Source organism: Knufia obscura, assembly GCF_036327395.1.
Source record: "Knufia obscura strain CCFEE 5817 isolate CBS 148926 chromosome Unknown scaffold_1, whole genome shotgun sequence".
Taxonomy (NCBI): domain Eukaryota; kingdom Fungi; phylum Ascomycota; class Eurotiomycetes; order Chaetothyriales; family Trichomeriaceae; genus Knufia; species Knufia obscura.
This window is the reverse complement of record NW_027042687.1, coordinates 620599-647201: the sequence shown is the minus strand read 5'-3', so window position 1 is coordinate 647201 and position 26603 is coordinate 620599. Positions and strand designations below refer to the sequence as shown.

At 51.4% G+C, this 26603-nt stretch overlaps 11 protein-coding genes across 11 annotated transcripts; 6 read left to right on the top strand and 5 right to left on the bottom strand.

The window, feature by feature from the left end:
- Positions 1–818: 818 nt before the first annotated feature.
- On the bottom strand, positions 819–1391 carry NIP7 (ribosome biosynthesis protein nip7; the record flags this gene model as incomplete). Its single annotated transcript, XM_064868694.1, has 1 exon — positions 819–1391. One exon carries the CDS (start codon positions 1389–1391, stop codon positions 819–821), a length of 573 nt encoding a protein of 190 aa, XP_064734191.1.
- Positions 1392–3304: 1913 nt separating this feature from the next.
- Positions 3305–4522, top strand: PMZ80_000239 (uncharacterized protein; the record flags this gene model as incomplete). The annotated part of the gene is made up of 1 exon (XM_064868693.1): positions 3305–4522. One exon carries the CDS (start codon positions 3305–3307, stop codon positions 4520–4522), a length of 1218 nt encoding a protein of 405 aa, XP_064734190.1.
- A 1066-nt stretch (positions 4523–5588) lies between these two features.
- PMZ80_000238 (uncharacterized protein) lies at positions 5589–6836 on the bottom strand (the record flags this gene model as incomplete). Its single annotated transcript, XM_064868692.1, has 1 exon — positions 5589–6836. The coding sequence occupies one exon, from the start codon at positions 6834–6836 to the stop codon at positions 5589–5591; it is 1248 nt and encodes a 415-aa protein (XP_064734189.1).
- A 511-nt stretch (positions 6837–7347) lies between these two features.
- On the top strand, positions 7348–9354 carry PMZ80_000237 (uncharacterized protein; the record flags this gene model as incomplete). The annotated part of the gene is made up of 1 exon (XM_064868691.1): positions 7348–9354. The coding sequence occupies one exon, from the start codon at positions 7348–7350 to the stop codon at positions 9352–9354; it is 2007 nt and encodes a 668-aa protein (XP_064734188.1).
- Positions 9355–9609: 255 nt separating this feature from the next.
- PMZ80_000236 (uncharacterized protein) lies at positions 9610–10419 on the top strand (the record flags this gene model as incomplete). Its single annotated transcript, XM_064868690.1, has 3 exons — positions 9610–9844; positions 9894–10311; positions 10359–10419. 3 exons carry the CDS (start codon positions 9610–9612, stop codon positions 10417–10419), a joined length of 714 nt encoding a protein of 237 aa, XP_064734187.1.
- A 387-nt stretch (positions 10420–10806) lies between these two features.
- On the top strand, positions 10807–11572 carry PMZ80_000235 (uncharacterized protein; the record flags this gene model as incomplete). The annotated part of the gene is made up of 4 exons (XM_064868689.1): positions 10807–10878; positions 10946–11003; positions 11053–11178; positions 11229–11572. 4 exons carry the CDS (start codon positions 10807–10809, stop codon positions 11570–11572), a joined length of 600 nt encoding a protein of 199 aa, XP_064734186.1.
- A 456-nt stretch (positions 11573–12028) lies between these two features.
- Positions 12029–12729, top strand: PMZ80_000234 (uncharacterized protein; the record flags this gene model as incomplete). Its single annotated transcript, XM_064868688.1, has 2 exons — positions 12029–12035; positions 12194–12729. 2 exons carry the CDS (start codon positions 12029–12031, stop codon positions 12727–12729), a joined length of 543 nt encoding a protein of 180 aa, XP_064734185.1.
- A 1069-nt stretch (positions 12730–13798) lies between these two features.
- PMZ80_000233 (uncharacterized protein) lies at positions 13799–17686 on the top strand (the record flags this gene model as incomplete). The annotated part of the gene is made up of 5 exons (XM_064868687.1): positions 13799–14067; positions 14118–14155; positions 14204–14236; positions 14287–14444; positions 14495–17686. The coding sequence occupies 5 exons, from the start codon at positions 13799–13801 to the stop codon at positions 17684–17686; spliced, it is 3690 nt and encodes a 1229-aa protein (XP_064734184.1).
- Positions 17687–19476: 1790 nt separating this feature from the next.
- PMZ80_000232 (uncharacterized protein) lies at positions 19477–21609 on the bottom strand (the record flags this gene model as incomplete). Its single annotated transcript, XM_064868686.1, has 1 exon — positions 19477–21609. One exon carries the CDS (start codon positions 21607–21609, stop codon positions 19477–19479), a length of 2133 nt encoding a protein of 710 aa, XP_064734183.1.
- Positions 21610–22247: 638 nt separating this feature from the next.
- On the bottom strand, positions 22248–25427 carry PMZ80_000231 (uncharacterized protein; the record flags this gene model as incomplete). Its single annotated transcript, XM_064868685.1, has 1 exon — positions 22248–25427. The coding sequence occupies one exon, from the start codon at positions 25425–25427 to the stop codon at positions 22248–22250; it is 3180 nt and encodes a 1059-aa protein (XP_064734182.1).
- Positions 25428–25691: 264 nt separating this feature from the next.
- Positions 25692–26603, bottom strand: PMZ80_000230 (uncharacterized protein; the record flags this gene model as incomplete). Its single annotated transcript, XM_064868684.1, has 1 exon — positions 25692–26603. The coding sequence occupies one exon, from the start codon at positions 26601–26603 to the stop codon at positions 25692–25694; it is 912 nt and encodes a 303-aa protein (XP_064734181.1).

The following is a 26603-nucleotide window of genomic DNA, read 5'->3' as shown; positions in this document are numbered from 1 at the left end:
CGTGACGAGCCGCGCATACGCGATTAGTTGTTCTGGACATGCGATGGTGGTGACAGAGAAGGGGAAAGGCGCCGTGTGCAAGTTCGGGTTCGATTCCGATGAACGAGGAGTGAGGAATTTAATGTGCTCAGGAGGAGGATTTCGGGGTCACGACGTTGTTGAGGGCGAGTCTGGGGGGAGGGCTGGGGGTGTTGGATGTGGTTGGTTGAGGGGATGGCGTTTGATGGTGGAGAGGATGGAATGGCGGAGGAGTGGGCTGTGCCGAGTGATTGTTGTTCTTCGATGTGAAAGGTTGATGGGATTTGGGTACAGTTGCGGCTAGGCTGATCCAAGCCTGTCTTCAATCAACGTATTGTTACTTTTGCAATAAAGAATGCAATAGCAGACATCACATAGCTTCATCCGGTTTCGACGCAAGAGGTGCGCCATTCTCACCAAAACTTCTCATACCGGAGCAGTGATATGGTAGTGTTTGGCGATGCAGCGCAAAGTCTTCATGCACCGTTTCTTGCGCAAGATACTCTATTATTGGTCCTCTGAAGTCGCGGCTCGTCCATCCACCTATACCCTTTGTGGTGACTTTTCATAATCCTTGCGACTGTCGCAACCGCCAAGGTCCCCCAAGCGGCTGCATTTTTGAATGAGGAAACGGCCATCGATAGGTCGTCCCTATATGCCGCATCGCTTTTGCATAATTGGTTTTCTTAACCTGCCTCATCATCTTCGAAGGCAACGGAGGGCCACGGCCTGCTCTGAAGCCGATGGTCCACGCCGCTTTGTTGTGTCCCTTCGTATAATCAAAGAATGGCACAAGTCCTTCATGTTGTGAACAATGTATCCTCTTCCCTCAGATATTCTCCCACATCGCCCTGTCGAAAACACACCACAGCTGTCGGATCCAGTTTTCTCGCTTCGGCCGTACTTCTCGCAGTAACACCAAAGCCTAACGGCGTGTCGTCCATGCTCAGCACCACAACCCCACTATGCTCAGGACAATCCTCGCTCCACCGCCCAACGTGCGCCTTGACCACATTGCCGCCATACAGAAATGGCATTTCACCATTGGACTTGACCCATAACTTGTACCGTGCGTGTGGGGCAATAATGTCGAGACATGTGATGTGTAGCCGGAATTTTCCTGTCTTTGTGAACTTGCCGATACAGGTTCCTAGCGATAACAAGTTGTCGCGCGCGACAGATGTGGCAAGGTTTGCGAGAGAGAGGCGGACATAGTATACGCGGGATTCGTGGAGGCGGAAGACATGTCTGTCGGCTGTGGCAGTATCATCGGATGAGGTATCGGGTGCGATGAGCTGTGTTAGGGAGCGGCCCGTGTAATTAGCCAGCTTCTTGAAGAGGGTTTGTGTCTCTGTCTCTGTGAGCGCCCTCATCTTAGCAGGTCAATGAGATATAGAGGCTACTAAGACTTCAAGCAGGCTGTTCGTGGTTCCCTGTTACGCAAGTAAAGTCGAGCGCAACTTTTTGATAATTTCGCGGACCGCAGGATACTTGGACCGTAGATTAGCCGAAGATCTCCACTTAGAGCAGTCCTAGTGCCTGAGGCAGCAGCGACTACAGCATCCTCGTGAACATCGACTTCATCAGACAAGCACGAAAAGCAAAAGCTTCCTCAATCCAAATCATCCACCTGCATATCCTCTTAGCACAGTATCAATGCTGAAGCAGCAATATGAGGTTGATTGACGTATCCTACTGAGAAACGATGGGCAGCAGACGAAAAGTCTTCACCCCTGTACTCATGCCTCGAGCATGACTTACAATGGAAAAGATATTAAGACGCTACCATCACGAAAGCGAAGATAGCGGAGCCGGCTTCAAAAGCCAGAGCTTTGCTGACAACAGCAAGTTTGCTTGCTGCAAAGATGTCGCGTTAAGCCCTAGGCACTCGGTCTCTTCTCGCAGAAGCTCTGGTAGGCCATGGCCGAGACGACTATGACCTTTTATGTGGGAGGGGGGATTTACTGGGCAGCATGGCAGCGAGCCTCAAGCTTCGACCTAGGGCCTGAAGTCTCAAGCACCTCAGAGTTGAAATGCTCATGCTCGAAGCGAGGCCGCAGTCTTCTGCCTCCTCGTACAACGCCTGCTTCTCATCACCCATCGTCCATACTCTTTCTTTAGATGGCACTTGACCGCAAAACCATCTCGGTCGAGCCAAAGACAGAGCTTCCCAGCATCAAGGTTTAGGACGCCACACCATGCTAACGGGTGCTTACGTCAGACGCCAGCTTCCAAAAGGTCGCTGGGGTTAAACTGCCCTTCAACGGTGCCCTGTGCTCTTCATCTTCACGGTGACGAAGCAGGGTCGTCGAGCGAGTGTGTTGAGCATGTCCTAGCGCTCGGAGTCGCTGAGGGTGGATTATCTTTGGTCGATGTCCGAGATGGCTCAAGACGCCACCTAGCTCATCACCGAAATCCTCCTCATCCTTTTCTCTTCAGGAAGTGGCACTTGACCGCGAAAACTATCTCGATTGAACCAAGACGAGGCACCCGGCAGCAAGTTTCAGGACGCCACACCATGCTAACGGGTACTTACGTAAGACGCCAGCTCCAAGAGTCGCTGTGATTATACGGCCCTTCAGCGGTGCCCTGTGCTCTTTGTCTTCGCGGTGACAATGCAGGGTCGCCGAGCGAGTGTGTTATTGCTATGCCCTAGCGCTTCGGACATCGGGGCAGGAATATCTCTGGTCGACATCGAGAAGGCTCAAGATGCCACTTCGTCCATCAACAGAAATCTTCTTATTCATCTCGAAGCTCGGTCCTAAGGCAAATATCAGTATCATGGTAGGGAGTTCTTACCAACTTCCGGAATCCCTGCGCAGAGCACTTCGAATGTTGTGCTTAACATGAAGTACGCAAGTAGCGAGCAGGAAAGGAAGAAGGAGTGTGGACGAGCGCCATCTTATACAGCTCATAGTGACGTTGTCATGTGACTCATTGTGAAATTTCGCCAGCACTGCAAGTGACGATACACTATCAACGAGGCGGCTGGTGAGGCTGGCCGAAAGTGATATCCCTGCAGTCCTAATAATCCTTTGTTGCGTGCCTCGACTGCTAGCACCAGGTTGGCTAGGGGAATCAACACTCTGATCAGAAGTGCAGTAAACAAAACATGCACTTCCTACTGCAAGATGTCACGACTGGAAACGCAACTCGCCAGCCTTCCCACCTTGAACAGTCCTGATGCAGAATCGCTGTTCTTTGAATATTTCCACCAAGATCCTCTTCAGGTAAACTACAATTTCCCTACCAATCTATCAGTCAGTCAAGAAAACTATCCAATATCATGGACAGGGACAGTAACAAGGCGGTCGGCCTTACTGTCTCAGTCTTCGACTACACCAAGGCAGTTACGTCTATGATCGAGCGCATTCTCACAGTATCTCACAAAGACTTGATAGAGGAAGACGATCTACAGAAGGTGATCAACAAGCATCTGAGTGGACCATTGCAGCTACTTTATCCACTTAAACTTACCACCGCACGTCGAGTACTCGAACATACAACCAAAGACGTTGATCGGGTTCAATCTCCCATCTTCAGTCATGTTGCAAATCTGCAGAAACTGCTCGACGAGACGTTCGACAAGGTAGACACGGAAGGCACGGCTCTCTGCAAGTGTAGCAGATTGATCTGTGGCAGGACACACCATGTTGTCCTGCTCCATATAGTGTTCGACTTCAACCAGATCTTGCGTGTCTACATGAACCCTGGGGCTCAAGGAGTCAGAGACAAAGGAACTGACGCTTCGCAACCTCTGAGACTTGTACTCGATGGTCAGCCCAGGAAGTTCTCGTTGCTTGGCGTCTCTGCCCAGGTCAGTAGAGACACTCTGCCAAGCTCGAGGAAGGCAGTGAAGAAGGACCTGAATCTGCAGCGTCGTGCATTAGCACAGCCAAAGTCGCAGCTCAAGGCCAACAACAACGCTGCCAACCTCGCAACGGCAAGAACTCAACACAAAGGACATGGGGCCAAGAAACGCCGTCACAAAGCTCGTGATGAGAACGATCATTTGGAGCAGGAATTGGGGGACTCGTCTTTGCAGCAAGGTGCAGTTGAGACAGGCAGTAAAGGGATACCAAGCCGAGAACAGCCTGGGGCAAGGGGTTCTGCAGGACGGGATAATGCGAAGCCAAGAGAGCCTTCTCAGACTGCCAAACGACCACACCATGGCTACAGTCGTCAACATCCAGTACCCGTTCACGAGGATACCGAGGGTGATAACTCCGGCGATGAAGAGTCCATCAAATATGCTGTGAAGCAACCAAGCGACCTCCCAGCTCTATTCAAGCGAAACCACCACCTACAAAGAACAAGGAGGCGAAGGAAGTTTCAAGTCGAGGTGACTGCGATGATAATGATGATGAATCAAGTGGATCAGAAAGTGTCTCTCCACAACCACCGCGCAAGAGACCTCGCAGCTCTGACGAAGCAACGATCGACGATCCTCATACTGAAGTTCACCCCATTCACGTTAGCTATCCACGAATGCAGGAGATACTAAGCAAGGTTCCATCACGACAACCCCGTATCGATCATCCTCGCAAAGCACACAAGAAAAAGCAGCCACTGGGCCCCATCGAGTATGAAGCTGATTCCGAGTCTGACGGTGACCCAAAAGAGAATGACATCTGCGGTCGTTGCCAGCAGCCATTGGGACCAGACTACGCCATCTGTGATGGGCGTGATTGTCCTGCGAACCACTTTCTACACCTAACATGCTTGACGAGAAAGGTCAAGCCTCGACCGAAGAGCAAGTTTCTGTGCAAAGACTGCCACATAGACAAGAAGCCGAAAGATTGGCGACCACCTGAGACATGTTACTATGTCTGTGAGTAAGAGGTCCTGCAGACGAGCTGACAGGGTCACTTCGAACAAAGCACGAACTAAAATATTGGCGCCAACAGAGGTGATGTACATGAAGGCAACAAAGAAGAATTTCTAGACAGGCGAAATTGGATACAGCAATTGAGGAAGGTGTTCATGGATTGAGCCAGCAGTGAGGGAAGGGTTATGCAGGAAACAACGAATAACGAACAGGAGCAATATGGATCGGAAACAATCGGAATTGCAGTGGAGGATCTTGTGCAGCACAGCGAGACTATGCTCATATCAGTTGTCTGGAAGGACGCAAGGAAGAGCGATGCTATTGGAAACAATGGAAGTTGCGTCAGTGGTCTGTATTGGACACAGCATGTTCGAGCGGCATGTTCGAGCGTCTCTATGTACGAGTAGTACTAGTGTGGTAGTCAGCCTTAATGCAAACCTCATGAAAAAGAATCTGAATTCACACGACTTCTTTGAGAAATCATAGTAGTATGCCGTTCCATGCTTTGATAGAGAAAAAGCTTTGCATCCTTGGTATCGACCATCGCTTTTGATTAGGACCCCCTTCGAAGTAGCCTGCCTCGGTATCTAGTCAGCGGAGTTGGCGCGGTACGACCAGATAGAACTAAAAGCATTGAGCGGTGAGCTTAAACCATATTACATCGGCAAGGCACATCGTCTCGACCCACGATCTTAAGCATTTCCGTACATCTTTCCCGCCTATGGCGAGGTACCTCCTTCCCCTACTGAGAACCTTTCTCTTCCAACCTCGTATACAGCGGCAACTTAAACCCATCGTCATTCCCCTCCGCAGTCCCACCAGGGAACCACCGAAAAGCTACGATCCTCGAAAGCGTCGACAGAAACGTTTGCAACACCCACCTCTTCCACGCACTCGCCGGGTGTGCAATCGCCGGAACAAAAGAAGGAATCTTCTGTACCTCCTCAACATGCGGGCGAAATGTTCTCTCATAAGCCTCAAGTGCCTTGGCAGGATGCTCACCAGGCATCAGCTTGCTCAGCTCACCTGCGAGCACGTATGCGCCGATTATGGCTAGTGAAGTGCCTGCCCCAGTGAGCGGTGTGGGCGCATACGCTGTGTCCCCTAGGCAGACTACACGCGAACTTGACCATTTCGACATTCTGATCTGTTGGATGGCCTGGAAGTAAAAATCGGGCGCTTGATCCATGCTGTCCAGGAGTCTCTGAGCCTGCCAGCCTGCGTCCGCGAACTCTCTTCTCAGGAGGTCCTCTTGGGTTTGTTTGTCGCCTCTGGAGGCTTCCTGCCATGCTTTCTTTTGGGTAGCGTTGCAGGGCATGAGACTGAACATTGCCCGGATGGTACCGTGTGGGTCGGGCCTGAGGGTTATGACTCGCGAACCAAGGGCATGGTAGACGTTCCACCAATTGTCATCGCTGGGTAGACGCGGAATGGTCCAGTAGGCGACGTACATGTCCTTATCGACAAGTTTGACACTTTCTGAAGGGAAGCATTGCTTCCGCGCCTTGGACCACTGTCCGTCTGCTATGACTAGGAGGTCGAACTCCTGCACCTCGCCATTGCTGAGTTCAACCTTGACTGAGTCATTGTCATTCGAGATAACTTCCTTGATCGTAGTACCGAGCAAATACTCAACATCCTGATGATCCTTCGTAGCTTTGTAGAGAATCCCCGCCAAGTCTCCCCTAAGGATCTCGAACTCAGAGGTAAAGCTAGTGATTGAACCCTCCTTAACCGGGAAAGGCGCAAACGGCCGTCCTCTTGAGTCGATGAACCGCGTGCCCTGTTCGGTCGTATTCAGCCGTCGGACCTCGTCCAAGAGCCCCATCTTCCTCATGACGGTGACGGCGCTGCCCTTGATGTCGATGTTCTGTCCGTATGGGAGGAGACGTGGGCTCTTCTCCACGATAGTGACCTTGGCGCCTGTCTTTGCTAGGAACCATGCTAAGGTGGGTCCTGCGATGCCGGCTCCGCTGATTAGGACGCGCATGGCGAGGTTGAATGTGGTTGAGTATAGCAATGGCAGATCAGCCTAGAAGGGGGAGGAAGATGATGACTTTCGCGGCTGAGAGCGAGCCCTTGTCTTGTTTAAATACGGTCATCCATCATGCAGAAGTAGCCAGTGGGTCAGGAGGAGACCGCTATCGTACTTGCTAGGGGTGCTCGGCCGCATAATGCTTCCAAGCAGAGAGTGGTAGCGTCATATCGCGCAGAAGCGAGGCCACCCTGCCCTTGACTATCAGATTCAAATCAAAGATGAACACGTTTGACTCGAAGAGCGCCCGATCTAAGCCTATCGTGTCGCCAACCTTCTTGCTTGACTTAGCGCACGTGACGCGGGATCAAGAATGCTCGGACCCGGTTTCGGCCGGTGAAGTTTAAGCTTAATGGGTGGGGGCATCTCGGACCCGAAAACAAAAAAAATGCCTGAGACCCGAACTACGAGGAGCGACTAGTTTTGCTGTTGACTTCTTGTCAATTGAACCTGTCGCGACAGCGTAATGCCGCACGGACGCCCAGCAAAGCGGCGTAGGCTGACACCGCCTATTGATGACAGTAAGACCGACGAGACCATCCAGTCGAAGGACCTCTTCCATCGTGCCGCAGACTGGGACCTAGAGCAGGAGTACGAGACAAGGTCAAGGCAGAAGAAAGTCAAGGAAAGCAATAGGCTGCCAATCAAAGATGTGGAAGGTCGACTTGAGGAGGTAGCGCAAGTAGGAGGTCAGGAATCTGCAGATGAATCGGACAGTTTCCTCGGATCTGGCAGTGAAGACGAGCACGACGATGTCGAGACACCGCCGACTGATGCGACAGAGACGGCGCCCGCTATCCCACTGAAACTACAGCTAATTCAGGCGCAGGAAGAGATCGCGCGGCTGGCTGGTCTGATCAATGAGGATCCTGAGGAACATGCAGGCTCGTTCAAGAAGCTTGCGCAAGTTGCGGGCGAGAATGCGCACCCGAGCATCAAGAAGCTGGTGTTGGCTTCGCAAGCAGCAGTGTACAAGGATACAGTCCCGGGGTATCGTATACGCGCGTACAAAGACGAAGATATGGGCACGAAAGTATCGAAAGATGTGCGAAGGACGAGGCAGTACGAGCACTCACTGGTCACAAACTATCAGAGCTATGTTCGACATCTAGTAAATCTGTGCAAGGGTAGGGACAAGGAAGATGAACAGCTCAAGACAACTGCGCTGAATTGTGTCTGTTCTTTGCTGTTGACAATACCACATTTCAATTTCAGGACCGAACTTTTGGGTGTCCTTGTGCAAGAGCTGGGCAAAAAAGAGCCATCCGCGCATTTCCAGAAATGTATAGAGACCATCGGAAAGTTCTTCGACCAGGACGAGGATGGTGGCCCAGCATTGGAAGCTGTCAGCTTGATTACGAAGATGATGAAGGCTAAAAACTACGACTTCCGGGAGGAAGTGCTCAATACGTTCTTTCATCTGCGGCTTCTCTCCCAATTGTCTGTCAAGTCATCAATGAACAGATCAGATAGGGTGGAGGACGTCGAGAAGTTGCATGGCAAAAGAGCCAAGAAAGAGAAATTTCAGCATCGCTCGAAAAAGGATAGGAAATTGGCGAAAGAGCGGAAAGCAGTGGAGAAAGACATGAGGGAGGCAGATGCTGCAGTTGACTACGAATCCCGAGAGAAGATGCAATCAGAAACGCTGAAGATAGTGTTTGTGACTTACTTCCGTATACTCAAAGCAAGTATACCGCATTTGATGGGCGCAGTACTTGAGGGACTTGCCAAATTTGCTCATCTGATCAACCAGGACTTCTTCGGGGACATCCTGGAGGCTTTGAAAGATATTATCAGGCAGGCAGAAGCGACGGAGGACGAAGACGAAACTGATGCGAACCAACAGAGAGATCGCATGCGAGAATGTCTGCTTGCAATCCAGACAGCTTTCACGCTGCTGTCTCAGCAGGATGCTGCGAAGTCTGCATCCGCACTGCATCTCGATCTATCCTTCTTCACTTCGCATGTTTACAAGACGCTGTATGTTGCAGGTACAGATGCTGATATCGAGCTTGGGCCAAAGTCGCTACACTTACCAGACCCTCATGCCGCTCAGCTCAGCAAGAGGGACAATAAAGTCAATGTGTCAACACCCGTCCTACTGCTGACTCGAGCCTTGAGCGCCATCCTCCTCACACCGTCATCACCTCCAACCACACAGGTGGTGGCTGCGTTTTACAAGAGACTGCTCACGATAACTCTGCACACTCCGGAGAAGTCAACGAAGGCTCTCGTTGCGCTCATGGGCAGAATCGTAGACAAGCACGGACGGAAATTGGAGGCTCTGTGGTATAGCGATGAAAGGAAAGGCGATGGCGTGTTCAGGAGTGACGGCGATACAGTCGAGGGCACGCGTGTGTTTGCTGTAGGAAGCGGCGTATGGGAGGAAGAATTACTGCGGCACCATTACGTGCCAGAGATTAGTGAACAGGTTAGAGCGCTCGATAAAGTGATAGCTGGCCTTGGTAAGTAGCTCAATGAAGAGACACTGGTTTCTTCCTCACACTTCCAAGTTTCATTGCTCCGTGAAAACGTTGGAAGGCGCAAAGTCACACGACATGCTCCTTCCCAACCTTTTTGAAAATTTACCTTATGCAAAACCCTTGTCGGATTTCAACTCCGCATGCCAACCTTCCGCCTCTATCTACGGTACGTCAGATAAATTCTTGTATCAGGACCCAGAGATCGACTACTACTGTGACAGCTCCACGTTGGAGATCTATACAAAATGGTACTGAAAACCATTCGATTAACGCGGCAAGATCTGTCGCCGCCAGTGTTCCTGGCTGGTACTTTTACAGAATGGCAACCCAGCCTCGAGATGGATCACGAGACTGTGATAGAATCAAATGAGAATCGCCAAGCCTTCTACAAGACCATCGATCTGAAACCAGGAGAACATCAATATAAATTTCGACTTGGGCATGGCGACTGGTGGATTATCGACGACGCGGCTGAGACAGGTATGTGATAAGCATGCATCGCATGCGAACGTCTTCTGAAATCATGCAGTGACGGATGATTTGGGGAATGTCAACAATGTTGTCAGGGTCGAGGAACCCAATGGTACAACCCAGCACGACGCAAGCCAGAGCAGCAACACCGCGGTGAAGGAGATTCAGGAGGGTCAGACGAGCAGGAAACCCGAAATGACTCCTCCAGATTCGCCGCCAGAATCTCCTTCGACCACTACCGCCGCAGAAACAAACTCCTTCACCAGCACAAACCCAATCCTGGACAGCCAGGCAGACACAGGAGTAACGACACCACTTCGCGACGACCAGATCGACCGCACAAAACTCCGGCCTACGGTAACACATGAGACTCAGACAGGGACAGACAGCATTGCATCAGATACGCCGAAGGACCAGGTTTCGGGCGAGCGACCTCGAGGCTTCCTGGCAAGATTGCTTTGCTGCTGTTCCAGACAGTAAGGACCTGATGGTGTACAAACAGAAGAGAGCTAATGCTCGATAGAACGGCTATCGGTGGTGCGGTATTGGTTGCCGCATTTGCAATGTATTACTATCGTCAATAGGAGGTGTGGCGGGATGGTGTGATCTTGAGCCTGAAGCGATTCTTTACACGTCTGAAAAATCTGGATAGTATATTGGTGCACGGACTGCCGGCCTCGCAGTAGTGAAGAAGTGTATGAACGTACGCTTTACCAGACAGAATCAGATACGATGCTCCAAAGTGATCTCGCGGGTGATACCATTCGCGCTGTACTCCAGAAGCAAACACAAGAATACTGTTACCTTTGGCACCGGACGGCGGAAAAGCTCGACTGCTTACATAAATTACGGTTGTCCCTCGAGTAGCATTGTGCACTTTTATTCCTTCTCACAATTATTTGCAACTGTGCCGAACATCGCAATACCTTCCTTCATAGACAACGATTCATAGCATTGCCGCCGCATCGAACATGTCTACGCCTGCAAGACGAACACGGACAGGCTGCAAGACTTGCCGGCAACGAAAGCTGAAATGTGACGAGGTATGTTGCGCGCTTCCACCACCCCACCGATGTTCGATTCCTTCCAACCTGTACTGACAAATTTCAGACCAAACCAGTCTGCGGCCAATGTCGCAAATCGAACCGAGAATGCCTAGCAAGTGAGGGTACGTCTTGCGTTGCCGGGGCCAAAACGCATCGTACTGACTTTCCTAGGGATTTCCTTCCGCCATGCACAGAATGCTGGCTTTTCAGGTGAAGAGGGAGGAAGCGATCTCTCCAGCTTCTACAAGTATCGGCAGAAGTTCAACAATACCTACTTCCTTCCAGTACCAAAGGAGTGTAAGAGCAATCAAGCGCTACAACTGGTCAGGTTACTGACGGCAACACAGTGAGCTTCGTCCACATCTCCGATCCGTATGCCGATGAGCCTCAACCACAACCGCCAGCGCAACCACAGCAGCCTCAACAACAACAGGCGCAGTTTCCTCCTCAGCCGGCTAGTCCTCAGTACGTCGACGTTGCAGCGACATCTTTGAAAGCCATGATAGACCCGAACCTCGAACAGAGCACAAGTGCTGCAGATCAAGAGACGGTTCACCCTGAGCTGAGGGAGGGCGCACCACCAATAGAGGGTGATGACACGGCAGATACTGACCACCTCAATGAAGCCATTCGCCAGGCGTTACAGAACGCCAACGAGCCGGTAAAGGATGAGTTCGGGACGGCAAGCTAGGGACTTGTCAGCTCTGAACTATTTACCGCCTGGTCATGATTGGGAGCTGTAAGAGAAACGTGACGAACAACGATACCCTTGCATGAATGGCGTTAGAATAATCTGCATATATGTCGCGCCCGACGCGGCTGAAATGGATGGTTTACCATAACGTGAGTTGATACAGATGTATGATTCAATCTCGCACATTCTGCGCCAATCCTGGCATATGGTACGCAGCACGAAGAGTCTGCAAGAAAATCGCGACGGCATTACCAGATCCATACCTTCTATTCGAGAATGCGCTTGCCAGCAATGGGATGCTCCAGAACAAATCGAGATTTTGCGAAGAAGCCACCAAAAAAGACCTTAACGCCGTCCTCCATTTCTCCCTCAGCATAAAAGCTGGTCATGTTCATGCTTCGCTCATTGAACTACACTGCTTACCAACAACTCGTGATCATCTAGTTGTCAGCCATGAACCGTCATTCAAGGTCGAGGAGCAATGCAAGAACTGAGAAAGCACGGTTTTAGATTATGCTGACCGTTATTAGCCGCTTGACGATGATTTCTTCGCAAAAACTGGCAGAGCGCGAAGTCAAAATCAACAAGGAGGCAATCATAGCCATATCAGGCCAGCAGGCAGTTTCGGACAGGCATCGCAACGCCATATCCTCACAGATCAGACGTTCTCCAGCAAGTACAACAGACAGCCCAATCAGTGCAATATGTCGTTCAACACCCGTCCGATCCAGACTTCTCGCGGTGCAAGCACGTTCAGTGGAAGCGGTAGAGCACAATGTCAGAACAATATCCCAACCCAGCAGCACTCATCCGTACAGTCAGCCCACGCGTCCAATGTGTCATCCCACTACCTCACCCCAAGATCAAGTTTTGCAAGAGAATGCGACAGACTATGCGACCTCAATAACTCGCTGCAGCACCATATCAATCACTTCTCTAACATCCTTGGTTCAAAAGACCCTGACGAGATGGAGTGGGAGCCCACAGGACCAGCAATAGACCTCAGTCCGCCACGACCGGTTGTGCCCCCTCCGCAACATCCATCTGAGCCGCCATCAGAGCCACAGACACAACCACAGCCTCAGGCAGCACCTGACAAGCGGAAGAGAGCCCAACGATTCTCGACCGTGGAGGATGTAGGCGATGACTTCTAGTACGGCATGGAAAAAGGGGAAATAGAATCCCGGCGAAGGTGGCTCCCATCAGTCTAATGATAAACTTGTCAAATTGCGTGGCAGCCACTGCGTCATCTTTGGCGCTGGTGAGCATCCAGCAGCTCCACCATCTTGAGGACAGAACCCAGATTCATGGCTACGCCGATTCTCTGGGCTAACAAGAACATGATTCTGACGCTGTGAGGCTGGTACTGATATCGAATACATTATTGTTCCCGCACGAAAGATCTAAATCTAAGCGAGCAGGAACGCGCCAAAGCGAAAGCGAAGTGATGATGCATATGCCACGCTAACATCACCCAAATCGGACAATCCCTGCCACCCACCGCCGGTCACTAAGCCGCATGAGTAAGCGATCCATCACAGATCTGGATGTACCCAGCGCATACCAAGCCTCTGTTGATGTTTCGTTAAACAGAGCACATGGATGTGCTGTCATACCTGCCACTTTCTTCATTTTACTAACGCTGCTCGCCTCCAAGGCTCCCTCCTGCACCATATGTACTGGCTCGACTGGTAGCACAGAGAAGGTAAACTCGTGATCCGTGACACTACGTCACCCCGCCGCGTAACTGTTCCCATCTCGGCGGACAATTTGCCCTAGCAGCCGCTTACCAGGAACGCTAGTACCCCGGTCATCTGGGCAAATTGAGATCGGTGACCACTTTAAGACAGTCGATCTTGGATAAAGCTAAAACGAAGACCTCATGATGGATCCTGTTTGATAGCCTACGCCTCTGTAGAAAGAAGTGCTTCGTCCCAGCTGCTCGTCGCAAGGAGGACATCATAATTAATACTGTTTCTCTCTCACAACGCGAACCATCACCTGTGGTGTAACCTTGATTCAGAACCAGCCCACTGCTGCGCCACACGACCATCATTGTTCATGGTGACTTAGACTAATTTACAGATCCGCGCCGATCCGGATCCTTCTTTACACAAAATTCGAGTTGCGACCACCTCGTGCAGGAACAATCGTCTCGAAACTTGTTGATTGCTACACAGCAGGCACGATCACAGCCGCGTCCGTTCGCTACTCCAAACCACGATGGGTCGTCTTCGAAACCTGTCCGCAAGTTTCAAAGCGGCAGCCTTTCCCTCTGCTAGTTCAGCTTCACCAAATCGGTCCAGCACAGTATCTCCTGATGCTTCTGATAGCACGCCAGAAAAGAAGGAAAACTCGACAACTGTGCGGGAAGCCTCAACTACCTCACTACCGGACACGTCGACAGCGCGACCGAGTTCCATGATTTATACTCCGCCCACGATTGGCCCGGCGGCGAATGAAGAGATTGAAGAGTTGAAGCCTGTCTTCAGGTACGAGACACGTAGATCACAGCTTGGACCATGCACTGACCATTGATCAGCTATCTGTCAAGCCATGGGAACAAATTATACCAAGAAGGTGCGGATCAGTGCATGCGTGGTTAATGGATTAGGCTGACTTACGAAGGATATTTCCTCAAGCTTGATGACCTGGACACAAGTCAGTATTCAAGCAACAGGTGCTGGGAGAAAGCAACTGACAGGAGATAGATGGAAAGCCCAATCCCAACCGCGTGTGGACCGAGTGCTTTGCCCAGCTGGTCGGCACAGTGCTATCCTTCTGGGACGCTGAAGCACTGGACGCAGCTGGTCAAGATGGGGAGGTCGCGCCCTCTTTCATAAACCTGGCAGATGCTTCAATCAAAATGGTATGGTCTATTACTATCACCATGAGGTGTTGCTGTTCTAACTTCGGTAGATCGAGACACTGCCCACCCGAAACCAGGAAGTGCAGCCCCTTCAAAATGTCCTCTCGATATCGACAGCCGGCAAGAACCGATACCTCCTTCATTTCAACTCCTTACACTCGCTCACGCAATGGACTGCCGGCATCCGACTTGCCATGTTTGAAAACGCCTCTCTACAAGAACTCTACACTGGCTGCGTGATAGCCGGGAAAGGCAGGCACCTGAACAGCATAAACCAGATCATGACCAAGAACAAGTTCAGAATCGAAGATTGGGCAAGAGTTAGATTTGGCGCCGGAACGCCTTGGAGACGCTGTTGGTGTGTAATCGAGCCTCCGGATGAGAAAGAGTGGCAGAAGTCGCAGAAGAGACTAGGCAAGCGGTCAGCCTACGAGAAAACCACCTTCCCGAAAGGAGATATCAAGTTCTATGACACTAAGAAGATCAAGAAGGCTCTGCCCATCGCCACCATTACCGATGCATACTCAGCTTATGCTATCTACCCACAGTCGAAACCATTGATCAACGAGTCGACTCTGGTCAAGCTCGAAGGAAAAATCACAATCCATTCTCAGCCGGAATCCAAGACTGAAGGATTCGTGTTTGTGATGCCAGAAGTACATCCTGCTGTTTCTGGCTTCGAGATGATGTTGAGATGGCTGCTCCCTGTCTACGATACCTTCTCTCTTTATGGGCGACCAAACAGGCTTGTTCCCGATACACAAGACACGAAATCTCTGATGTTCGCAATGCCAAAGGAGAGACGTTACGGGTACCTCGATATTATTGATATCGCAGCTTTGATCCATACAGAAGGTAGTGACAAGTGGTCGGAGCGAGAATGGCGGAAGCAGATGAAGGACGCTGTTGCTCGGAGGATGTCTATGCAAACTCAGGGCAGGTCCAGCAATCTCGAACGAGTCAGGAACACCACAAATCCACATCCTGCTATACAATTCTCCGACGATGCCTCTACACATTCGACTCAATCATCTCACAGACATAACATGTCTACCGATAATGTTTTCGAGCCGCCAAAGAAGACCCACACCGCACCTGCTCACATTGCAGGCAGCCATTACCACGCCAGGTCGGCCTCGGAGAACATCAATCTTTCTCCTCGAAAACTGCGCGAGCCTGCTATGAGGGAATACAAACCTACAAGATTGTCTGAGGAGCGCACTGCAGACGACAACTTTTACCCGCCTGAACAGGGGCAGCTCATGGTTCCCCACGAGCCACGCAAGCCCTTGAGGCCTCGCGTTAACGATGCAGGATACGCACGCAGCGCCAACAGCTCGGATAGTGAGACTCAAGGGCATATCAACCCTGAAGATGTGGAGCATGACATGATTGAGCAGAAGCCGGTTCAGCCAGTGGTTCCACCGCCAGAGTTTCAGCATCATCCTAACGAGCAGCCAAAGAGAAGACCAGCTGATAGGCCAGAGATGAGAAGAGAAAAGAGCCGCATGTCTGATGCAACCCTATCTCAAATGAATCCAAGGGTGCTGGAGGAGCTCAGGCGTGAGGATGCAGCCCGAGGCTCTGGTATGCAGGGTATGCAGGGAGGAGCCGCGGCTTCGGCAGCCGCGTACGCATGGGGCCAAAAGAGGCAGGACGGAAGTCAAAGCCAAAACATGAGCCAAACACAAACACAAAACCGTGGGGTAGGAGAAACCGAGACCCCTGCAGATACGAATGGAACCTTGACTAATGCTTACCGACCAGCAGTGGTAACAAATCCTTCCTCAACATCACAGACTACGCTGAGCTCTGTCAAGAGAAAACCCCTACCGACAACTGACCTTGACGCCACCAACCTCGATACCAACATCGCCTCAAGACCTCCCCTGGATCGAAACTATTCTTCCACCTCGAACTATTCTATGCCCAACCACGATCGAGACTCTTCACCAGACTACGCGAGCCGTGCTTCTGAAGAGCAGCCCAGAGGCAAAGAGAAGGAACGGATAAGAGGAGGCACAAGAAAGGTCGTCGGCGATTCTGACGCTCGGACGCCACCCGATGCAGATAATCTACACATTAACTTTGGCCAGACATTACGATTGACTCCGGACAGTAGCAGACCAGGTACTGCTGCTGGCAGAAGGTCTCCTTTCGACTCGTTAGGAAGGCCTGACTCAGCCAGTGGACGCAGGTCGCCCTTCGATTCACTTGGCTTGCCTTCCACTGGTCGAAAGTCCCCTCTCAATCCGTTCGGATCCTCATCACCTGCTCGGACCCCTGAAAAGCAGAGTCCAACTCCTCCTCGTCCGTCCCACTCACGATCTCAATCGTACGCGTGGCAGCCAGGGACACAGTTACGTGACGGAAGCGATGGCCTCACTCCAGAAGAGTTTGTCCACCAGCGGGCCGCAATGGCTATGAAGCCACATGGCTACGTACCACACAGGACCATGTCTTCTGGGAGGATCGAACAAATCAAGAGTGATCAGCCATCCCGACCAGAAAGTCCAACATCTCCTACGCGCCGCAAACTTCAGAAACGGTCGCCTTCTTCAAGAAACTCACTGGCCTCGATCGATTACTCGTCTCATCTCTCAGCTCGTGAGCAAGAACACGTGGCAAGAATGACTGGCGGTCCGCTGCTTAGCGGAGTGAATCCAGGTACGAAGACACCCGATCCCAGCGTTGGCCTGATTGGTGCCATTGGAGCACGAGAACAGGAGAAGAAGGATATCAAGGAGGGTCTCCAAGGTCGAATGGTCCAAGCTGCGATAGATCAAAGGCAAAGAGAGGCGAGATCACAGGCTCAAGCAGAACAGAGGAGGCAAAGTCAATACATGGTACAGCAGCAGCAGAATCCTTACGCGTATCCTGTCGCATCGGACTACGCTTCGCGGAACGTCCCATCTGCTCATCAAGCATACTGGAACTCCACACAGCAGCCACAACCACAAATGCAGCCCCAGGCATACAATCAGTCGGTATACCAGCAACAAGCTCAACAAGCACCACAGTCGGTATATGGGATGCCGCAGGGTGCGCAGTCGACGTACGACCCACAGCAAAGGCAGTCCATGTATGGTGTCCAGCAGCAGCAGCAGAGTCAGCAGCCGGTTCTCAATAGAACGATCTCACAGATGCAGCAGGGATACCCAGCTCAGTCTCTGCCAACCCAGCAAAGGCCGCAGAGTCAGTACAGCCAGTATGGAGGATTCTATACTCCGCATGGCAGGTGATGATATGGTGTGGGGTATCATTGTACAATATTGTTATTATTTGAATGAGGTTATACATAGCGAGCAGGGACTGAAGCGTTACATGCATTCATACATACACAAGACTACAGAGGAACGGGCTTATGCATAGATACTTAGCTAATGACGATGGATGTGATTAATATTTCCCTGCTCTATGTCAGTCCTTGCACTGAATGTACACCAAAACTCCCATTGCGGCCTTCCACACCAGAAAGACACGATCGAGGTCCGGAGGTAGGTACGACCTGACCTACCCACAAAGCGAGGAAGGTACGACCGACAATAAGACTTGGGAAGGAATAACCAAAAACCAGTGGAAGGTGCGACAAGGAAGCAAAGTAATAAGGAAGGCACGACCAAGAATGTAGGTTGGGAAGCACACCCTGCAAGGCTATCCATTTGGAAGGCACGACTGATCACTCACCAGGGCAAGCGCAGCCTTCCTAGATGGAAGGAAGGCACGACGGAAGTGCTGTAACAGTCACATGATAGGTGTGACCGAAATGGGGAAAGGGTAGGGAAGGCACGATCATGAGGGAGGAGGCGAGGTAGGCGCGACCGACCGGTACTGGTACCGTCAGGCAAGCAGGACCCTGAAAGAAGGAAGACATAACTCAGAAGGTACGGGGGAAGGCACGACCCGATACGCATTGTACTCAGGAAGTCACAACTCACCAAGCAAGGAAGGCACGACCGCACGACCTAGGTAGGGGAGTGCGAGGGGAACAGCTTATAAGGAAGGCGCGGTGGAGGAGAATTAAGGGAGGAAGGCACGGCCGAGAGCATACTTGGTGGGGAAGGTGCGACTGCGATGATAGGGTAGGCGCAACTGAGAAGGTACTTGTGGGAAGGTGCGATGGGCAGAATGAGGAAGGCGCGACTAAGGAAACGTGTAAGAGGGAAAGTACGACCGAGGACGAGGAAGGCGCGACGGAGGAGAACAAGGGAAGAAGGCGCGAAGGAGGGCATGCTTGGTAAGGAAGGTGTGACTGTAATGGTAGGGCAAGCGCGGTTGAGAGGGGACAAATGAGGAAGGCGCGATTAACGATGGAAGGCAGGCACGACCGAGGAGAGATATAGTACGGCAAGCACGACCGGGATGCCATGAAAAGGAAGGTGCGAGAAGATAACTCAGAAGGAAGGCGTCACTGTGGAAAGGAAGGGAGCTACGACCAACGGTATACTCGGTAGCTAGGAAGGTACGATTGAGATCCCAGGGTAAGCGCGACCTAAGGTGCGGAAGGAAGGCGGGATGGACGGACAGATCAAGGTAAGTACGATGAGGAAGGCGTGACCTACAATATATGCAAAGCGAGGAAGGCACGGCCAGGCTGACGAGGCAGGTACGGTGGAGTTAGCAAGGAAGGCGCGACCTGAATAGGCATTTGAGCTGGAAGGCACGTTAGGGGTGGATAGTGAGGCAGGCTCGAATGGCATAGGGGAAGGTGCGATCGAGAAAGTAGGTCAGGCAAGCACCATTCGAATAGCTCATATCGAGGCAGGCACGACTGAAGGGTAAGAGAGGGGAAGCCACGATCTTAGACTTTTAGCCTCGTGCGCACAGAACAATCGTTACGATGTTGTCTCGATTATTGAGCTCACGAGGAGCACACAGCGTTAGCTGGCATAGCTACTTAGCTTTATTGGTGTCGAAAATCACAGCTCTATCGTCCGAGCTCAACAACCGTGTGTCTACAAATGAGTCGCTGCAGAAATCGGGCCACAGGTATACGATAGCTCCTTATGACCACGAGCCCCGTTCATGCCGCTCAGTCCTCCATCTTCCAAGCTCCTGTCCCAAGCAAATACACCTTGACCTCCTCCACCGCCTCCTGATCGACGACCACGTTCTCAATGTCAAACAACCGCGCCAGTCTCCCCTTCTGCTCCTCCGCCTGGTTTTCCAGCGGCGTCCCGTCCTCATCACAGTCGTTTCGCTCGAAGATCCGTATGACATACTCGTGTAGCAGGAGAAACGACCTCTCGAAGACGGTGCATAGCCACTCGGGGTTCGGTGGCGTGTGCTGGATGTTCATGATAGCCTCATTCTTGCATACGATGGCATCCATCCATGGCCGGATGGTGTCGAATCTTCCGCCGAAGAGCAGTGGTTGAAAGTGTGTGTCCCATACGTTAGAGCCGTAGTCTTTGCCCCAGAAGGTGCCGATCTCGGCGAAGAAGGATGCGATGAGTGGAGGGATGAAGGTTGAGTTGAACGACCATGGTCCGGAGGGAGTCACGTACGACGTATCTGGTGGGTCGAGTTTCCATGCTCCGTGGAACGTAAGACGATCCTTCATTGCTTGTATGGCATCGTCATCGACTGTTGGATTCTCGATGTCGAGCAATGCTCTGAGCCGCTCCTTCTGCGGCTCCGATTGGCCATCTTCTGGTAAACCGTCTTCGTCGCATCCGTTCTTGTCGAAGACGATAAGGAGATACTGTTTCATGAGAAGCTTGCTTCTCTTAAAGCCAGTACAGGGCTCCAGATCGGGGTCCTCATCAACGTCATCGTCTTCTTTGATGTTGTAGACAAGGTTGGACAGATTAGAGTTGTGACAGATGCTGCGGTCCAGCCATTTCTTGACGCCATCATACTGGCCGCCGAACAGTAAAGGTGCAAACTGAGCATTCCACTGCCAAGAATGAGCGTACCAGTTGCCGGAGAATCCCCACTTGTCGACTTCGGCTAGGAAGTCCTTCATCTGAGCAGGGATGAACGGACAGGCTGGGTCGAAGGAGTAGTTTCGGCCATGGTACCAAGCTTCGATCTTCCACAGCCTACTCTGCAGAATTTTCTCTCGCAATCGAGTGACAGCATCCTCATCTACTTGTGGGTAAGTGGAAGCCAGGAGACCTGTTGCCCTTGTCAGCCAGTCTTCCTGATCCTCTATTGGCCCCTGTTCATGGCGACCGTAGATATCGAACAGCATGGTCAGATATTCCCGAAGAATGAGCAGTGTCCGTTTGTAGCCGGTAATCAAACCCTCGGGATGTCTCTGAGCGCCCTCAAGGTCTCTGATTTGTGGGTGATACGCAATTGCGTTGAGCCACGGGAGAAGTGGCTTGTATTTGCCATCACCAGTTAAGAGTGGTTGGAAGGCGTCGTCCCAGACAGATGGATCGAACTCATTCGTGTGGCAGTCGTGGAATTCTCTGATGTCGACTAGAAGGCCAGATATGAGATGACGGACAACGACTGTGTTTGAGTCAGTGGTGCGCGAGTTAGCGCCAGTATCGCTGCTGATGCTAAGATCCGCAAGCCGCATCGCAGCATCTGCTTGGGTACCTCCTGTAGAGGAAGTATCTGTCATGGTATCTCTCGCAGCCAGCGTCGAGAGTGTTTGAGCAATAACAGATTCATCCACCTTTGGATTGTGAAAGCTTAAGTATTCATGCAGAAACACATCCCCGCCTGCATTGGGCAACTTGTATTCGTCCAACAAATGGTTCAGATATGTGTTGATTGCGGCACGATCTTCCTCGGGCGTACGCTGGGGCTGTGTGACTTGGGAGCCATGGATCGCCGCCAGAACAGCGTTTATCCACGGCTTCGCTGATGCGTATCCGCTGAGAGTAAGCAGATCGCCATATGGCATGGACGACGCCGAAATGTCCCCTTCGCTACTTTCAATGTTCTCACTACCCACCCGTGCTGACCGGTCAGCTTCTGAGGACGAGTGTCCTCCTCGGGAGGATTGTGGAGGAATGGCGGAATTGGAATGGCTGTCGCTTTTGTCCTCAATATTGGATGCCGAATCGTCAGATGTTGGGAAATTTGGTGGCGGAGAAACGTAGTTGCGGGCAGGAGGGTGGAAGTTCGACTCTTCGGCAGAACCGTGCTGACCCTGTGCAAGGGAGCAGTTGGCGGTGGGAGCTGGTTTGGAGGGAAGAGAAGACATATTGTATCCAGGAGACGTGCTCTAGTGAATCTGATTCGGTATCAGAATATCGTGTTATTCTTGCTTTCAAGGAGTGAAGACTGCTCTAGACCCGATTGAAGAGGTTGAATGATAGACAAGAGTCGAGTAAGAGATTTGGACCGAGCTTATATATCTTGTAACAGGCATGGTGACATTGATATCTGTTTCGGTGAGATGGGGCGTGCGTTGCCATAAATTCTGCCGTTTACAACAAAAAAGAGAACTTGCGTCCCAAAGCAAGGTGATGTTCGTGGCCTACGCGTAGTTCTCGTCGAGTAGCTGGGGCGTAGACTTGAACATCGGCTGCGTTGAAGCAGAGATTGGGAGATGCAAGGTCGATCTGTTGGCAGTTACGCGCAGCCCGATGTCACGAAGCCCAGTCTTGCCTGCCATGAAAATCAGCCAAGCAAGCGTACCTTCCTAGATAGCGTCAGCAACATAGTCCGCGTTATTGTCACCACTGAGAGTCAGCTTGCGCACGAAACGCCATGTAATCATTGCCTGGCTGTACAAGGTCAGCTCAATATATGCTGTTGCGGCCAAAAGCTCCGTGCTCTAGGATATACAAACAATTGTCAAACGCTCCGCAAACCAGTTTTGTCCCCAGCCGCGAACCCCTACCAACGTCTGCCATAGACAGGATCGTCTGCTCTTTTCGCCGGTTTGCCGACCCTTGGGTCTGGCCTCCTTGCCTCTTCCTTCGCATACTCCTGTTGCGTTTGCACGGCTGTCGATTGACTATCCCTGTCCAGCAGACTTCTTCCATCTTTCATGCCAATCATGTCGAGCTTTGCGTCACGTTCGGCATCATGCTTGAACAGCTTAAGCATTTCTTGCATAGACAACTTGCCAGCACCAGTACCCTTCTGGCCTTCAATAGTTGCTTTAGCGAGTTCTCGCTTCTTGTCTTGCAACTCTAGAATACGTGATTCAACAGTGTCTTTAATGGTCAGTTTGTGAACGATGACATCTTGCGGCTGATTCAGACGATGAACACGATCAATGGCTTGTTCTTCGACAAAAGGGTTCCAGAAAGGCTCGAGGATAACGACTCGGGAAGCTGCCGTGAGGTTGAGGCCGAGTGAACCGGCTCGTAGTGAGCAAAGTAGAATTCGTACATCCGATTCGTTTCGAAGTTGTTCGAGGGATGCTTCACGAGCATCGTTGCGCATTGCGCCGTCATATCGGACGAATTTGAGGTTGTGTCGTTTCAGGAATGGTTCGATAAGGTCGAGCATAGAAGTGAAGAAGGAGAAGACGATGTACTTGTGAGTATGCGAGTCATGTTTGAGGATCTTGAGGAGGTGTCTGATCTTCGTGCTCGACGCAGGCGACGGCCGCAAGGTTCGTGCAGTAAAGTCTTCGTCACTGCCACTCTCTTCTTCCTCTGCCGAATCTTCTTGCTCTTCCTCGTCCTCAGTTTCAGACTGCTGGCTGATAACCACAGAATCTTCTTCGTCGTCGCTGTCAATCACAACACGTCGATTGACCTTGCGTTCTTTCTTGACAGTCTTATTCTCCTTCTTTCTTGGTTTCTGGGCTGCTTGCTCTGCTAATTTCAGGTCTTCTTCGCACTCCTCGCAGCGGATTAGACCTTCTTCGGCCGCATCTTTACTGAGCTCGATTTGACAGACATCGCAGCGCTTGGTCTCCACACTAAGGCCACCAAGCATAGCTGCGATATCGTCCATATCGTCGGCCTTGGTACCTTTCTTACTAGGACTTCGGTTGCCCGCCATGGCATCTTGTTCTTTTGACAGATCTCCTCCGAGTAATTGGGGGTGGTTGCAAGCTTGTCTCAGCCTCATCAACAGCACAAGAGCGCTAGCATAGTTCGCTTGGCCTCCTGCCATCATGAGCTCTAGACTCTTGTCTGTTCGGGCTTCGAGACGGCTGTAGAATGCTTTCTCTTGCTCGTTAAACTCAGCTTCGACATTTTCGACGGTTCTCTTGACAATTTTGAAGCCAGTGTTAGACTTCACTGCACCGTTAGCGCCTGCCTTGAGTGCACCATCCTGCTTGAGCACATCTTTTGTTCTTCTTTTCATGAAAGCGCTCAGGAACGCTCTTAATCTTCGGATCGCCAGGCCCCCACGACCATTATTCATGGGCTTCGTAATCTGTTCTCGCCATGTGTCTAGGTGATTGTATGGCTTGATTCTCAGAAAGTGGATCAAACTCTGCAGCTCGTCGAGGCCGTTCTGCATAGGCGTTCCAGTCAGACACCATCTGTACTCGGCATCGAGAGCACAAGCTGCTTTTGTCGATTTGGCGTTTCGATTCTTGATGGAATGTGCTTCATCCAGGATGATACGGTACCAGTTTACGCCGAACAAAGCAGTCTTCTCACTGCCACTGTTCTCAACATGCTCAGATGTCAAGGTTTGGTATGTAGTGATAACGACATCATACTTGCGTAGATCTTTGAATGATTTCGTTCTTTGCGGGCCATGGTGGACCTTGACCTTTAGTGCATGATCTTCCTCAACACGATCCTTGATCTCAGCTTCCCACTGCTTAATGAGGGCGAGCGGCGCGACAACCAAGGTTGCACGGTCAGGGGTAGTCTTGAGTTTGCGTTTTGAGGCCTTGAGTTCTTCTTCTGATGGTCGTGGATTCGCCAGTATCAATGCAATGGACTGTATAGTCTTTCCGAGACCCATGTCGTCGGCCAATATGCCACCATTTGGCAGTATTCCCTTAATCTTCTTAGTGCCAACCTCTTTGTTCTGCATCCACTCTACACCGTCAATCTGATGCGGCAGGAGCTTGACCTTGAGGCCTTCTCTTGTGCCATCGTCCTCCTCTTCTTCGTCTTCGTGCTCTTCGGTTTCCTCTTTGACATCCATACCTTGCATCTTCTTTGTCAAGGCATCGACTTTCTTCTCGAGGTCCTTCTTCTTGCGTCTTGTCCTCGGCTTATCGTCTTCCTCGTCCATGGCGCCTTCGAGCAGGGCTTTGATGTTCTCGTCTGCCTGCTTTGAGTCGAGATACATCATAGGATCTGCTGTGCCAAAACGATCGTTGCCAAAAACTTGGGCGTCATTGAAGCCATCTTGTTCTACTGGCCGCGGCGCAGGTTGTGTCAGGTCAACAAAATGGCTTGCGGGTCTCATATAGGGATTTGTGTTTGAATTTGAGGAGAAGGTTGGAGGGGGCGCTGGTCGCCACGTGGGCGCAGTATTGCTAGGTACGGGAACGTACATTGGACCTTGAGGCCGCGGAGGGTTCGCAGCAGGTCTTGAGAACGGATCGGCTATGTCAGACGGCACATAACCGCCAGCCGTTGAAGGGTAGGCATTTGCACTAGTGCTCGAATCTCTTGATTGTTGTTGAGGTGGTCTTGGAGCATCACGCCCTACGTTAGAGAGAGGATTTCCCAGACCTGTCGGGGGTTTGTGGTATCGTGTCGAGAATAGATTGGAGTGATTGCTGTCGGCGCTTCGTCTTATGATCTTGGGATCTGATGTTCTGGCCAATGTTTTCGCTAGAGGAGAAGCAGCGTTGTTGAGGGCTGTAGGTCTACCAAACTCTGGCTGTGGTGATAGTACTTGGGATGGCCCACTCTGCTTCGCTGGGGGACTTGAAGGAATCTCAATAGGTGACTTCTCGTTGCCTGCCTTTGAGGCAGGAAGTCTTGCTTGGGACGGCATCAGTGGATTTCGTGCTGCTTCTCGTTCTCGCACCATGTTGTCGTTGTTAGGTATAATCGGTGGTTGTGGACGTGACTCTTGTTCGCAGATCCAGTCGGCAGTGGTGGGCTTCGAGGGTCTGACTTCAGGGTCAATTAGCGTCATGATTGTCTAGGCAACCGGGAGGCGATAAGAGATAAAAAACAACGCGTTGAGTGAAACGCGTTGGGAGTCGTCACGGATGACTAATCAGTAGTCTCAATAGACTAAGTCACAGTAGCTGCATGCATCGCTCGGCCCATGAATCACTTGTGAGTCGTGTCCAATTGTCAAATACTTGCAGTCAGTCTGATGTGGGGTAGGAACTGCTTCATCTAGCGTAGCATCTGCGATGCTGACTTGGAACGCCTTTTGAGTGCTGTCTGGCCTTCAGGTCGAAGCAGTTCTAATAACACTTTCCCAGAACCGTTTTAACCCAAAGACATGCGCTCTGGTCGGGTGAATACATGCGCCTTGACTGGCCGCCTTGGTCTCATCCTTGATCCTCTGATTCTCCAGTGCTCGACCCCATCTTGCTTGTGCACGCTTCTTCTCCATAGATGTTCGATTTGCCTGTGTGTCGAGCTCCTCGGCTAGCTTGCGTGCGGTCAGTCGTCGTACTAGTGCTTTTACAGTCCTTCTTTCAGATTCGTCGAGCTCGACGGCTCTCCGCTGCTGTGCCTTTATACCTCGAGTCTCCACCCATGCTCGTAGTCCATCCTTTAAGCTCTCCTTGATCACTCTCCTCCTGGCATCAACCAGTGCTGGTGAAACCTTGACGCACTCTTCTGGCAGAATGTTCATGGACACTAGGCTGTTCACGCTCGGTCTGCGTTCGAGCTTCCTACACAGACCATCCCTTAGACGGTTCTTGTAGACAGATTGCTGCGATTGCACAAGTAGTGGTGACACATGTGCAGAATAAGATGGCAAGATAGCACGAGCAACAAGCTCTTTCGTCGAGGGTCTGCGTTCAAGGCTGTGGCAGAGCCGAATCTTGATCAAACTCTTGCTGATAGATCTCGAGAGCACGTTTGTCTTGCTCAGCCATATCCAAGCATTCGGAGGGCTGATCGAAGCTTTGGTCTTGCGCTTTGATAACGATAACTCGAGGTTGGCCGACGCCCAGCGCAGTCGTTCCTCATGGAGGACGGGGTCTGCGGCAAGGAAGCGGAGCAGATGACATGTGCGGCCGACTTGGAGGAGGTCAGATACATGCAAGTAAGATAAGATGTGCAGTAGCACTTCATCTGGGAGGTCAGTCAACGAGTAGTTCTCCAAGGAGGGTGCTGTGACTGCCAT